Source organism: Leucopleurus acutus, assembly GCF_964270905.1.
Source record: "Leucopleurus acutus genome assembly, chromosome: 3".
Classification (NCBI taxonomy): Eukaryota; Metazoa; Chordata; class Mammalia; order Artiodactyla; family Delphinidae; genus Leucopleurus; species Leucopleurus acutus.
The window spans coordinates 48,372,565-48,388,139 of record NC_139145.1 but is presented as its reverse complement, the minus strand read 5'-3'; the positions used below and the strand labels follow the sequence as shown (position 1 = coordinate 48,388,139).

General features: G+C 44.7%; 1 protein-coding gene across 2 annotated transcripts in view; it reads right to left on the bottom strand.

The window, feature by feature from the left end:
- Window positions 1-14,314, bottom strand: part of GLRA1 (glycine receptor alpha 1) — a gene marked incomplete at both ends in the record, with an annotated part of 81,977 nt that extends 67,663 nt beyond the window's left edge. For both annotated transcript variants that reach the window (XM_082835218.1, XM_082835219.1), the window contains one exon: window positions 14,259-14,314. In XM_082835218.1, coding sequence (XP_082691344.1) covers window positions 14,259-14,314 — 56 coding nt within the window. The remainder of the gene's footprint in view (window positions 1-14,258) is intronic.
- Window positions 14,315-15,575: the final 1,261 nt, after the last annotated feature.

Below are 15,575 nucleotides of genomic sequence, written 5' to 3'. Positions count from 1 at the left end.
GGAATTCCTGTCTGTCAGGCACAGGGTTGGGAGTCACAGATGTCATTTTCACATGAAAAGGGAATGGAAGGGACTTCTCTGGCAGTCTAGTGGTTAGGAATCCACATTCTGAGCCCACTGCAAGGGGCGCGGATTTGATCTCTGTGGGGGAACGAAGGTCCTGCATGCCACATGGTGTGGGCAAAAAAAAAAAAAAAAAAAAGAAGGGAATGGAAAACTATGAATGTAGCTTAAATAGACACTCGTTGGTGACCTTGTCCCCACTGTGCTCTGCCTCCAAGTTTGATTTTGTGCCCATGCTTTCTGATATCCTCTTTTTGTTTTTGAAAAAAACAAAACAAAACTACTTTTCAGCTTTCAAAAGTAATATACCTTGTTGTAAAACATCCCAGCATTACTAAAATATGTAATGTAGGAAATAAAAGTCCCCCATAGTCTCATTCTCAAGAGATAATAACAACTATAAACAGTTTTGGGTCCATTTCTCTAGACTTTTTTCCCCATATGAGAACAATAAAACATTAAAAAAATAAAAACAGGATCCCACTATACATACTATTATGCTACTTGCTTTTTTCCCCTATTTAATCTTTCATCCTCAGTATTTTTGACTTTTCTGCATGGAATGAGGTCATCTGCCTTTGGCACTTACTGGCTGTGAGACTTTAGATGAATCACTGCTCCTCTCAGAGTTTCAGTTTCCTCATCGGTAAAAGGAAACAGTCCTTTCCCACCTGCTCACCTCCATGTGATACAAGCTTTAAGGGAGATAGTGGGCATGTGTGAAGGTGTAGGCATCCTGTGATGGAGTCCAGTGAACCATTCTCTGTCCCATACTCCTGTTTGACTGGGTTTGGAGCACTGACCGTGGCCTGAAATTCTGTAGTTTCCCAAGTTGTTCCTTTGTTTATACCCACCTGTAGAAGTTAAGCTGTGTGAGATCAAGGACCACATCTGTTCTGCTCGTCACTGTATCTGTCCCCAGAATGTAGAAAGATTACTGGCTTATAGTAGGAAGTCAATAAATATTTTTTGGATAGTGAAGAAATTATCCACGCTTAGCCAGGCTTCCAATTGATAAAAGACCAATTGGGAGAGAGCAAGGCTGAGCAGGACTGGGGTGAGCCTAGGTGATGGTGGACAGCTGGCCCATCAGTGTCCTTGAACTCCACATCACCCAGCTTGCCTGTTCTGTAAGCCCTTGTCCTTTGCCTGCATCATCCTCTCTTGGCACTCTTTGCCACCTGGTGAATTAGTCATTCTTTATGGCCCAGTTTAAGTGTCCTGACTCTTATTAAAATTGTCTTCAACTTTGTACTGTCCCCCCACCTCCAGGCAGAGTTAGTCAGACTCTTCTTGATGCTCCCACAATGCTTTGTACCTATCCCTTTTTAATAATAGTAATCATGGTTTTCCCGCTTTGCACAGTTGCTATGTGCCCTAAGCAGTGCTAACACTCTACATGCCTTCTCATATTGAATTCTTAGGGTGATTTGTCAGGGTAGGGTGATTTGGCAGGGGACGATAATTATTATTGACATTTTATTTATTTTTATTTGTTTAAATAAATTTATTTATTTATTTTTGGCTGCGTTGGGTCTTTGTTGCTGCACGTGGGCTTTCTCTACTTGCGGCGAGCAGTGGCTACTCTTCATTGCGGTGCGCGGGCTTCTCATTGCTGCGGAGCACGGGCTCTAGGTGCACGGGCTTCAGTAGTTGTGGCAAGTTGTGCCTCGTGGGCTCAGTAGTTGTGGCATGCGGGCTCAGTAGTTGTGGCGCATGAGCTTAGCTGCTCTGCAGCATGTGGGATCTTCCTGGACCAGGGCTCGAACCCATGTCCCTTGCATTGGCAGGTGGATTCTTAACCACTGCGCCACCAGGGAAGTCCCCAAGCCAGAGTTTTTAACTTCTGGGTCTTCTGTGAGCCAACTTAATTTAAGAATTATGCAATAACAGCTGGAAAGACATGGAGTCTTTATGTAGTCCAGTCTTATTTTAGGGATGGAAAAACTGTGACTCAGTTACAAACAGCAGCGCTTGCAGGGGGAGGAAGATCTTTTCTAATCTCTAGGCTGTCCAATTTTGAGGTAGAATGGGGATTGACTCTTTTACTAAACCTTGTTGCCTTCTTTGTCAGGAAGTGTAGCTTTTCATATTTCAAGGCATTTTCCATGAATTCCTCCAAGCCCCTTCTCTCTGGGCATGATGCAGTCTTTTCTTGGCTCCTGTGAAGAGTTTTTCTTTTCTACTAGGTGTTCTAGGTCACATCAAGAAAACTATCTCCAATGAGGTCCACGTTTTCTGCACGATTAAAAACGATTTAAGAAAGTTTGCCTTGTCCTATGGAAGGGGCCTCTCTGCAGACCCAGGTCATAGTGGGAAGCAGCCTTATCTGCAATGGCTTAGATGTTTTGAGAGGCCCAGAGTTTGGACATGCTTGGCCAGACAGCAAGGATAAGGCTGAAGAACTCACTGCAACAGCTCCTGAGCCAGGGCTGAGCTGCATGTCTAGCTCACTCTCACTGTGACTCATTTCTTAGAGCAAAAAGGGGTCATGTGAGACATAGCACCAGTGCTTTGGGTTGGCTGGTTGGAAGCCTCCAGTCCTGGGCCTCTTCAGAGTCAATAAAAGAAGGATGGGAGCGGGCATATGGGGGCAAAACAATTCAATTCAATAAGCACTGGATATCTAACATACAGTACATGAACCCCTGGGGTGATACTATCTATAAGGGGAAATAGAGCAAGTTGAAAACTCTGGGATGCACCAGGGGATGTGTCCCTTGTCTTCGTGTTGGCCTTTCACATGAACCAAGAAGTCCATTAAGTTCCTAGCCTTTGAAGTGCTTGCAATCCAGCAGGAAGGTTAGAAGGGCACCCAAATGTATGTGAGGCCACATTGAGCAAACTGGCTGCTGAGGGTTAATGCCTACATTTCCCAGGGGGTTTAGGAAGGAGAATCCATGCCCAGTTGGGGGTAGTGATGGTGGCAGTCTGGGGTTGCTTCGTGGAGGAAGTGTTGCTAGCAGGGGCTCTTGAGACGTGGGTGAGATCTCAGAGAAGTGGAGAGGGAATTCACTCAGGGCTTGTGCTTTGCTCAGAAAAAGGGCTTAAAGGTGACTGCATTTATCTATCGTTAAAGGGGTTATCTCCATTTTTTAAGATGAGGAACCTGAGGCTCAGAAAGTTTGAGCAAACTGTCAAGATAATACAGCGAGGAAGTGACAGAGGTGGGATTCAAAAATCACCTGAGTTTGAATCCAGAGTTGGTGGGTGTGCCTTTCAGGGCAGAAATGAGGGGAGGGGTTTTTCTAGATATGTGGAGGGAGAGGGACCAGTGTGAGAAAAGTACAGAGCTGAGCACAGTGGGCGTGTAGCAGACCAATAAGAAATTCATCTGAGGTGGAATTTGGTTTGTGTGAAGGGAAGGAGCTGGAGGTGGAGGTGCGGTTACATTGTGGCAAAGCTGAGAGTGGGAGCGCACTAAAGCCCCGCGTGTTCTCAGCGAAGGGCAGCACAAACGCACAAACGCACGAGATGCATCTGTATGTGCACTGACACAGTATTGCTGAGGGGAAAAGAGGGATGTCACAGAGCTTGGTGTTTAGTATAACCCCATTTTTGTCAAATAGGAACAGCTTACGCCTGCAGCACAGCAGTTAAAGACTCTCTGAAGCTGGACTGCTTGGATTTCAATCTGGCACTGCCATTTCCAAGCTGGCAACCCTAGGAAAATTATTTAACTTCTCTGTTTCCTCATCTGTAGCCTCATCTATACAATGGGATGAATAATAGTATATCCTTGCAGGATTGCTCTGAAGATTACATGGGTTAATACATAGTCAACTTTGAGAAAGGGGTCAGGCACACAGTAAGCATTCTTGCCATTATTATGTTATTAAAATTATTTGGAAAGATGAATATTAAATTGTTAAGTGATTTCCCTTAGGGAGTAGGATTTCTGTGCCTTTTGGTTGTAAACACATCTCCCTATGTGGTTTAAATATTTTATGGCGAATGAATAATGTTTATAATGCAAACAAACAAACCAGCAAGTTTATTTCAAAAGTTGACATTAGGAGACTTTATTTCTATTGTATTTTTTCTTCTACTAGCAACAGGCCTGCTAGCGACACATTCAGAACTGTCTCTGGTGTCACTCAGACAGCTATTGGAAACAGGTGTCGGAGACAGAGCTGTTTAGACTTCCTACAGGCCTTGTCTGGAGTGATGCTCCTGCTTATAAAGGAGAACTAGCCCAGTCCTTGCTGCCTCGCTCCATGCTGCTCCCCTGCCCTCATCTGGACTGGGTATGTTTTCCTGGCCTAGAGATGTTCTGAGAAGTCCTTTAGGTCTGCTTTGGGAGCAGCAATTCTGGAGCTTGTGGTGAGATCTCCGATGCTGGAGATCGGGCTGCCTCTCCAACCTCTCATACAGAAGATGAAGGGAAACTGGGTACCCTCAGTCCTGTGTGTCTGGGGCTTAGAGCCTGAGGCTTGAGAAGGTCTTTGGTCTGAGTACTAGGGATCCGCAATGAAAAACAATTTAAAAACGGGCCAGAGATTATACTGCCTTTCTCCCTTGCGTCCCCACTCAATCAGACGTTCTCTCCCATAATCCCCGATAGCTCTTTCATTGGAGTGATTTGGGGACGAAGAAGCAAGGATGTGCTGCAGGGACCTGTCTCTACCCTGAGACGGAACTCTAACCACATACTCTCTGCCAGGAGTGGAAGGTAGTGCAATTTCCCTCTTCTGTGAAGGATGGAGATTAAAAACTCACATCTATTTATGGATGTGTGTTAACTTTACTGTTATCTAGAACCACCTGCAGGAGATGAGTCCTTGGTTTTCTGAAGAGGCAAACTCCACCCTTTTTTGCCTCCATCTTCCTCATCCAGTTCAGTCTCCTCCCTCCTCCTCCTTCTGGGTTCATTCTTGGAGTAGTAGTGGCAGTACAATGGTTAAAAGAATGTTTTCTGCAGTCAGACTTATTTTTGAATCATGGCTCTGCCTCTTATGAGTTGTTTTACCTTGGGAAAACTATATAGCCTATTTATGCCTCAGTTTTGTCACCTGTAAAGTGGAAATATAACAGTACTTTTGTCTAAGGATTTATGACATGAGGCATGTGATGTTAGCACTGTACCTAGCATTCAATAAACACTCAATAAATAGTAACGATTATTGTTGAGTTGTTGCAGTCAAGGCTGAGATGGAGCATCATAAGGGAAGAAAGGAATGTCTGCCTGCAGTGTCTGTTAACACAAAAGATGCACATGCCCTGTGACCCAGCTAGTCCATTTCTGTTCTTGTTATCTGCCTGGAAAAATGTCTTGTGTTCGTTCACAAAGATGTAGGTACACTGTGGTTATTGCAGCACTGATTTCAGTGGAAAAATCAGAAGCAAGTAGAAATGCCCATCAATACAGGAATGGCTGGAAAACAATGGGATATCCATAACATAAAATGTATTGCTGTAGTTAAAAGAATGAGGTGGAGATGTATGCCTCGACAGATAAAGCTTTCCATGATATGTGAACAGAATAAGTTGCAGAATCACATGGGCAATTTGATTCCATGAAATGATAGTATATATATTTCAATAGATAGTATATATAGTTCAATAGATTTCAATATTTATTTCAACATGTGTATGACTATTGAAATATACATACTGTCATTTCATATGTGCATATATATATGAATAAAAATGATCAAGTAGGATACCCCTTAAAGAAATAAAAGCTGGGAGGGACCTGGAGATCATCATCAAAGGGGATTTTAGGTTTAAGTCTAGTATCAGAGTTTTTTAAAAAGAGAATGTATGCATATATTGTACAATTAAAAGCGATCAAGAAGAGAGAAGGAAATACCTATCTGGCTAAGAACTGGAAAACTATGACTTTGTCAAACCAAAACCCTGTTGGGAAATTCCCAGCTCATAGGCTTTTTTCTACCCCCGTGGCCCACTGGTAGAGGGTGAGGGCTATTAGCCTGATATCTACATCAGCTCACAGTGGTTGCAGCTTTGAGAATATATAAAAGAGGAAAACCTATATCTATCTATCTATATCTATGTGTATATCTATCTCTCTCTCTCTCTCTCTATCTATCTATTGATCATCTATATATTTAGGGATGTATATATTCCAGCTGTAGGTTAGGAATATAGACATATGCCAGCTTTAAAAGGAAAGAGGCAGTGTGGGGAGCTAGGAGATTTGTATTTGAATCCTGACTTTACCCTGAGATAAACAGCATTGTCTTAGGGAAGTCACTTTTCTTCTCCAAGTCTCAGTTTTCTCAACTCTAAAATGCGGATAGTAACCACTGCCTCGTATCTATTTTTTAAGGTGATTGGGAAGCTCATATGAGATTGGGGATGCGAAATACTCTATAAACTGTAAAGTGCTCTTGTAAGAGAATTCTGCAAGTCTGCCTGGCAGCCAGGGTTGCAGCAGCCTTGCTGCATTCCTCTGGAGCTGGGGACTGTTGTAGAACTGAGCGCACAGCAATAAACACGGAGCTCTCAAAGGCTGAAGATCATGACAGTCACTCTATTTGATGTATAAGATACTAATATGCTTTCTGGAAAGAATGACAGGCCATAGGGAGAGAGAGGAAGGAAGGACATGGTCTTCTGAGGTCAGACAGATGGCAGAATGGGGCGGCATTCTCTGAACATCTGGGAGTCGTAAGTAAGCATCCAGTTATGCAGAGTTGATAGTACAATGTGCACAGGAAGACTGGTCAGTGAGATCATCCTTGGAGAAAGAACCCACCGATTCCCTCCTTCTGACCCCCTTTGCTCTGCCTCTTCCATCCATCCCTATAGGCTCTCACTGCTGTGTCCCAGGGCCCCTTGGTGCCAGGATTCAAAGCCAGTTCCTCAGTTGCCCCTTCTCTTTATCCAGATGTCACACAATTGTAGTTCCCATCTGTGTGAATGAGAACTTTCTGGTGCACCAAGACTGCCTTCAGTATGGGGATGGGGATAGTTCCCTGAGGAACCCTTCTTGAGGTGCATGTTTATGTTTATGAGGGAGTGAAAGGGCTGAAGGACGGAAAGCACAGTGGCAGAGTTCAGGGCATGTGGGCTGTAGCGGAATAAGTCTGGGGGATGAGCACAACTGTGTAGGGCTTTGGGAGCACTAACATTCACTCTGTAATCTTGAGGAAGTCATTTATCCTCTCCTGATCTGCAAAATAAAAGGGTTGGTCTATGTCCAGGGTCCCCAGTCAGAATGATTCAGAGCCCTGGTACTCAAAAACATTTGGTCCACAGAAGCATCAGCATCACGTGGTGGCTGCTAGAAATGCAGTCTCTCAGGCCCCACCCCAGACCTCCTGAGTCTGAATTAGCATCTTAATGAGATCCTCAGGTGATTCATACACACCCTGAAGTTTGAAAAGCACTGACTTAGAGACTCTTGTTACCTTTAGAGGTTTCTGGGTCCCCATCCTGAAAGATTCTGTTTCAGTAGTCTAGTATGATGGTAGGAAGCTGTACGTTTGATAATCCCCTCACAGATAGATTTGAGAGCTGTTGAATTATAGAACTGCCCTAAGTCTTCATGATTCTGTTGGTACCTAAGACCCCCTGAAAGAAAGTGCGATTCTCTGTGGGTGAATGCGTGGGAGATGGAGAAAGGACCTTGCGAGTAAGGAGACTTGTTCTCTTGGTGCCTGGGGCTGCCCAGCGTATGAGGCAAGAGAGAACGCTCCCCATTTCACAGCTGGGATTAATGACTGTCAGCAGCTCCCCTTTAAGACGGTAAACTCGTTTAGCAACGGACACTGAAAACCAGCCGAATTCAAAGGCAGAGAGTGGTAATCTAATTGCACTGAATTAGCCTTGGGAGACTCGGACAATATCAACTTCAGAAAACCACAAAGGGATCCTTTATAAGGAGTTTCAAAAGCGTAGGGGCCTCAGCACCCCTCATTAGGGCTTGCATTACAAAGCGTAGGCACTGTGCGCATAAGCCCCTCTCCTCATCATCTCAGAGCACTGGTCCCTTCTCATGTGCTTTCTGAATGAATTTCCTGGCTGGCCCGATGGTGTTTACAGTTGTGTGTCAGGCTTAACAGGAAGTTTGTTCAGGAGAGACAGCTGGAGTTCAGGCCTGAGAGGCCTTTAGCCATACAGGCCATCAGTCCTGTGAACACCATCTGTGCCTGAGGACTTGTCCGTGGACCAGTGCATTTTCTGGTGGTCTTTCTGGTTCTGACGTTTTCTTATTCTGAGGTCCTTCTCATATCTTAAGACCAGATTCTTACATAACCAAGGTGATTTCCTTTTAATAATCCTTTTTCGCATCCTGAGTTTGTGTGTTTGCGTGCGTGTTCATTGCCCAATTTATTTATTATCCAATCCATTTTAGAGACGGAAAAGGCATGAGTGAGTGTGTGTTTATGGCATGACTCCGAGAGCTTATGAAGATCAGATGGGTAATTTGTTGATGAGGAAAGGGGGGGAGCATAAGTATCGTGAAGATTTGTCTCTGACCTGCATTGCATTTACTTTTCTGTTGCAAATTGCAAATCTCAATGCACAAAAGTGGCTTGAATTTCTTCTGCATCCCTCCTGGGAGGTGGATTTCCAGTCTCTGCTTGCACACCTCCACTGACAGGGACCCTCACTACCACTGAGGCAGCTGGTGCACATTTGACAGATCTATCAGAAGGTTCCGAATTACATTAAAACAGAATTTGTGCGTGCACCTTAAAAATATATTTATCTATTTACTGCAGTTCTTCTCTTGGAGCCATATAGAATAAATCAAATCTAATGTTTCCCAAATGGGGTCTCTGGGTACCTAGGGAGTTCATGAAATAGTAATGAGGACTCAGAGTCCATTTTAAACATTTCAGAGACTAACAAATTACATATTTATTTCTGACAAGGCTCTATGGGCCAACAAAAAAGCATTACACCTTTTCTTTTGTTTTTTCTTAGGTTAACTCAGCGTGGTGACATTGCTTATCCCATGATGTTCAGTATTTCTGGCAGTTATGTATGCCTTTGGTTGATAAAGATGGGGAAAACAAGTTAATGGTGAATGGGGTTTGGTAAACAAAATTTAAAACACATAGTCTTATAGGGGAGGAAAAAACCAAACAGAGTCACTGATAAAAGTATAGAAACCTTTGGTCTTTTTCTCAGGCCCCTCTGCAAATCTATGAGAATAGTAATCAGACATCATGTTTTCTCATCATACAAAGCATTTCCTGGGGAAACTGACATATTTATAAATGGGATCTGTCAGTAATTGTGTCCAGATTGGGATAAGTCTCCAGGGAGGGAAGCTGTTTATTGAGGGCCTCAATTCTTTTAGATCTTTGAGCCTGAATACAATTCTTGTAATAATTGAAATATACTGCAATAGCTGTAACCAAAACTGTTCTATCATGAAGGAGATTGGGAGGCGATAATCCTTGACTGGCACAGGTAAAAATGATTTTAGGGACAGTGATTTGTCAATTCTCTTTATGTTAGAGCTGAGGAAACTGAGGCCAGAAAGGTCATGAAAGCCTCTCAAGGGCATGCCACTAGCTCAATTCTGGATCCTAGGTCTTGTGCCCTTGGTGCCAAGGCCGCTTTGCCTAAAGCAGCAGAAAACCTGCAGAACAGCATCAAGATGGCCAGGCAGGAGACAGTGCCATCCATCTTCAAAATCATTCTGACTTCTGCCAGCTGATGAAGGAAATAAAGTTAATGACGCCCACATAAATGTGATGCTGTCGCAGGCCGTGCTCGCTGTCTGGAGGGGAGCTCTGTCTGAAGGAGGAAAAAGGTTTTTAATGTAGCTTTAAAGGGAGCAGTGTCTCCCCTTTCTGCAAGGACACGGACTGTGGCATCTGTTACCTCTGTCTCCCCTGCAGAGTGCCTAGTTTCGGACTGGACACGTAAACACATGATAAATAAATGCGTGGTGTAGAAATGAAGGCAGTGTCAGCACTGATGTAAATTCAGCCTGAGCCTTCATGGGTATGGGCCTCTGTCTTTCATGAAGACCTTATCTGAGACTGGGGGGAACTTAGGGGTGTTGGAGTCAGTGACTTGAGTTGATTGGTAAGAAAACTGAGTCCCCATGAAGGAAAGAGATTCGCCAAAGCTGTGCTGCAGGGTAAGAGCAGAGCTGACTCTACCAGGAAGACTCTCAAGTCGTAGCCTAACTGCTCTTTCCACGGCACTGCTTGGTCGCAACCTCTTTCATCAAGTGGTCTCAAAAATAAATTCCCTACATTTCCCCTGATAGTTCATTACCAGTTTTGCAAATATGCAGAAGTTATGTGCTGATTCATAACTCCATTTACCAGCCTAAGGTTCTTGTCCAAGATGTCCCTTGGGAACAAAAACATGCCATTTTCTTTTCTCTGTCTCAAGTTTCCTAAGCCCCCCAAAGAGGGTAGACTGACATTTTGATTGGCCCTAATGCGAACCTGCCCAAGGGGCATCTTTCCTTAGGGAAAAGTCCTTGGCCCACCCAGAAGCTCCTAGGCTCTTTCTGCAGTGCCCAAAATGCAGCGGGTAAGATTTGAGGAAGCATACGGGTATGCTACCAGGAGGAAAAGATCCAGGCGGTCATGTGCTTCTCTTGGCAAGCTTGGAGAACGGGAAGCCGGAAGGGTCACCTCAGAAGAAAGCTCATTTACCTTTCAACTGGGTGGTTTTTCAGGACTGAGGTATGAAGCAATCTACTTGCCATGCTCCTTTTGACCCTAGAGTGGGTAGAGACATCTTTCCTTCAAGGTTCTGATGACCTTTCTTAGCAAGTGAGTACCATATTCAGTACAAAACCCTGTTCAAGGAAACATCTACTGGGTTGGCAGATGGAAATGACACATAAAGAAAAGCACATAAAGATCGTCTTTTGGGAAAACCACCCATGGGTTAGACTTGGTTTATCTCCTCTGCCTTTATTCGCTTCTCAAGCACAAGCTAGGTCTCTGTTTGCTTCACTCTAGTGCTTTGTGTGTTCCACGGGGGCATTTTCTCAAGGAAACTAGACTTTCCTCCTCATTACAATTGGTTCATCAGAGCCCCAGGTTAAATATTTGGTCATTCTATACCAGTGGTTCCCAACTGTGGGCAATTTTGTGCCCCACCAACCCCATCCCAGATTTCTGGCAGCGTTTGGAGACATTTTTGACTGTCATGACTGAGGGGGGCGGTTATTGGTGCTGAGGATTCTGATAAACATCTTCTAATGCACAGTTCAGCCCTCATAACACAGAATTTTCCAAAATGTTCAAAGTGTCAGTAGTGCCAAGCTTGAGAAACATGGTTATATACCATGGGTCTATCTGAGTTACTCAGAAGGTGAGAAAAATTGAGGGTCACCCTGAACCCTTCCCAGCCATAAGCCAGTGTAAAGGCTCTGGGAATGAAATCAAGTGTCCTTTGACTTGAAAGGAGGTTTGAAAGGAATATGCTTCCATAAGAAACCATATCTTTGCCTATTATTTTTTAACCGGTCTGGATATAAAGCCCCATCCCCAATTGAAAACAAAGAGACAAAATTTAGTTTATTGAATACTTGAATATCACTCATGGAATTTTAGAACCACAGACTTTTAAAATACCAGAGCAAGAAGTTCAGCCAATTCACCTCATTTTACTTATGGGGACACAGCTGGTGAGCACTGCACTGCTGTTTGTCCCCCAGTACCCTCTTTCTCTCTCCCCCTCAGCGCTTCCTAAGGCCTCAGTTCATTCTCTTTGTTGGCACTGTATGAGATTTCTCCCTTACTCACTTCAATTGTTGTTTTGTTTGTTTTGCTGTCATTATTGCCATTTTGCTGGTTATGTGCTGATGCAGCAGCACTTCTGTTATCGAGAGCCTTGCCCTTTCTAGCCCCCAGAGTTCCCCAACAAGGTGAGCAGCTGGCACCATTTAATCTAAGGAGTACCTGGGTGCCTGAGATGATTGGATTGGCTCGTTCCAACACGGTGCCTGTCCCTTGGGGGAGAAGGGGTTATTCACATGGAACCTGCTAGGGAGCCAGTCTCCACTTACCCCTACACACATTCTATTGAGCCCCCAGATTTTAATGCTTCTGTATTTTCACCTAAACTTAAAAAAATGAGAGAGTTAGTAATGAAAATGCCAATTAGACAAAGAATACTTTCCCTCTTTGTGACCTTTTTTTCCTCGTCTCTCTGAAAAATTGCTGAGGGTATTTCGCTAGTTCAATTCTTTTTATTATTTTATGTTTCATGTTCTAAAACAACATTTATTCCCCAAATGATGTAGCCATTTCTATATTTTGAAAGTGCAACAGTACCATCCCCTTTCCAGCTCTCCATAGTCATGACTCTTCTTATAAACACATGGCATTATATCCCATATCCATTGTAGCTCATGTCTGCCTTGATGTATGTAGGGGAAGGAGATGTGGAGTGATGCTTCCTGATAGGCCACCACCAGTAACTTAAAGAATTAACACGGTAGCTTCATAACCTTATCAAAATGACTATGATGCAAACCTTTTAGACTGTCTCCCTATTGCAAAAGACAATGTCTGGGAGAAGAAAATCAAGCATTACATACTGTTCATCAAGAAAAAAGGAGTTGGGGGGGAGGATGTGCTTGGTCCTATTAATTTGCTCTTTAATCTCTCTGGTTCAGTTCTGTCTCAGAAAGCCAAACAGAGAATCAATTTGCATACAAATGTTACTAAGTATCCCACCTCCACAGCATTTTACAGTTCTACTACGTATGTAGAGGAGAAATGATTTGATATTGTTAAGAGGATACTTCCTGCCCTCTGGCCAATAATGTAGCTATATTGCACAAGGCCCTGGATTGTTGCACTTTTTTCGTTCTACCTGACTCCTTAGCTATTTGTATTCTGAGTAGTGGGCAGGACTATGACCTATCAAAGAATTATTTGAACTGGAGATTAGAAGCTTTAGCATTGGGTATCTCAGAGAAGGAGAGAGGTCTTGTCTTCATCTCAAGAGAAAGACATGAAGAGAGGTTCACGTATAGACCCTTACGACCTGGAGAGAGTTGTCATTCATTTAATTAATCCAACCACTGGATTAGTCAAACCAACAATTCATATGCAGAGTCCTCTATAATGTAAAAAAGAAAACAACAAGAATTGTTTGCTGGTTTATGATGGGAGAGACTAATATTTGTTGGTTACTTATTTTTAAAAACAACCTAGAGTGGGTTTTTCAAATGACTGCTAATCCAATGCCGTGGTAAAACATGAGAGTCAGACATCTAAAATGAAGAAGATTAATGATCCCTGCAGGTCATAGAAGAAGACTAATTTTTTTTCAATTCATATAAATGGAATTTATCATAACAATCTCTGAAGATGGCATGATGCACCCACTTACAAAAAGACTGTATATTTCAATGCTTCCTGAAGAGGTGATTTTTCACTTGTGCTGTCATAAGAATGCTAAGCCTATAGGCAGAAAATTTTAACCTGGGAGACCATGGGTGGGGGAACTCAGCTACTGAGTTGCAGATAGACATAAATTAAAAAAACAAAGCAAACGAGACTTGTCCATCAGTTCAGGATCTGCAGCTAGCAAGTAGAGTTTGGAAAGGTGAATGGGGGAGAGGAGGGAGTCAAAGTTTCAAAAGAGAAATGTTTCCCGGAATGTGTTCCCGAGTAGATCCACTCTGCCCGCAAGTTCAGGGCTTTCCAGCCTGAGGTCATAACGGTGTTGTTTCCAAGCACTGAGCCTCAGCAACACTCCCACCCCCACCCCGCAGCGAAAGAAAACAACAAAAAAGGAGAGAAAATGATTTTTCTGTGTCCAGCGAGTTCGAGTGCAACCTTCCCCGTCACCGCTAGTTGTCACTTGGCTCCCAGACGGGAGAGCTGAGGTTTTCGGCACTGCGGTTAGAGAGAATGCAGTCCTAATTAAACTGAGTAACTCCTAAAGCTTCCCCTTAAAGTCCTCAGCCGAGCGAGAGCCGATATGCAGGGGGGTTGGGGGCCAGTGATGGGGCGGGGGTATAGCAGGCAGAAGGACAAACAAATCACAAGAAACAGGCAAACAGCTGACAGGGTAGCGACTGTCTCAGACCTCCACGCACAAGCCAGACACCCTGCGGGCGGGAGGGGTGGGGAGGGGGGAGGGAGGGAACGGGGATGGAAGGACCCGATTGCAGCGGTATACAGCACCCTCCTCCCCCGAAAAGAGGGGACCACGGACAGATTCAGCCTCCGTGCTCCTCTTCCCCATTTGCATCAGAGCGATGTGGTCAGTAGAAAATTGCATACCTGAAGAATACCATGGTCTCCCAAAGGTAGAGGCGAAGAGTATTGAAGCTGTACATTTTTCAGGTCCTTGTGCTTTGTAGTCCACGAGTTACGGGGGCAAAAATGTTTCAAATTGGCACTTACAAAACAGTGAGCGCTGTTGAAAAAAATAATCCAAATCCTAAGGGGAGGTGGGGAACAGGGGCGCGGAGGGAGAGCCCCAGGGGAAATTGGAGCGAGGGGGCTCTAGGTACCACGGACAGAGACAGCCTCGAAGCGGTTCAGCACCACGGAGAGCGTCCAGCCCTGCTTTTCAGGAGCGCGAAGAGTATTGCTGTTTGTGAAACTCCAGCGTGTCTGTTGGCTCCCTGCGGCGCTGGGGAGGCACGTCTGGGGGCGGGTATATTTTCTTTTTTACCCCTGTTTTTCTGTTTAAACGGCCAGCCCCGTGAAGGGAAGGAAAAAAAAATCTTCTGTGGAGATCAGAGCGCTGGCCTCGGACCGTTAGATTGGACGAGCATCCTGGGTAGGGAGAGCAGGGCTTTATGCCCCTGGGCTGGCCTGAGGGGGTTACAGGCGAGGGGAAGCGATTGATGGTGCTGCCTTCAGTTAAATCCCAGAGAATGTGCCAGGCTGGCGCATCGCGACAGAGTCCCGGAATCTCATTCCCCTGCCTGCGTACCCGTCTGCTGTTGCCTTGCGATCCCTGTTCTCTGGTCCTCGCCGAATAAGTTATGATCGCTGCAGGAAAGGTGTCCCATTGCTCGGGGCTGCAGGCGTGAGACAGCTCAGGGCAAGTTTCAGGGGCTGCCGGGGTCCATGGCAACCCCGCGGGGCTCAGGAGCCCAAGGCTTCAGATGCATTTCGGTTTTCTGAGCTCGCCCATCTTCCTTTGGCCAGGACTCCCTTAGATCTTCAGACTTTCTTACTGCATTAATTTAACAAACTGGTGGCGAGGGGGATTGGGGGGGGGGCGGGCGATGGCCGACGGGAGGGGGTGGAGAGGAAAAAAAGGGGGGAAAAACTCCTTAGTATCTTCAAACCCTCCCACTCGAGGTGTTCATTGGCCCGCGGCTGCGAAAACCAGATCTTTTCCCGGTTCGGCCAATCGAGTATTAGGCTCTGGGTTGAGTTTAACGCTTAGAATGCTGGAGGAGATCCGTGTCTCCCCTCTCCACTGCAGGCTGGCGGTGGAGTGGAGGAGGTTATGGAGTTAATCTCTCGAGGTCTCTCAAATTATTGCCTTTATTTTTAAGGAATGTAGTTGTATGTGAGTAAAACAAACACCACGGGTCCCAGTTCAGATGTGTTTTTTGGCTCAGTTTATCATCTTAAAAG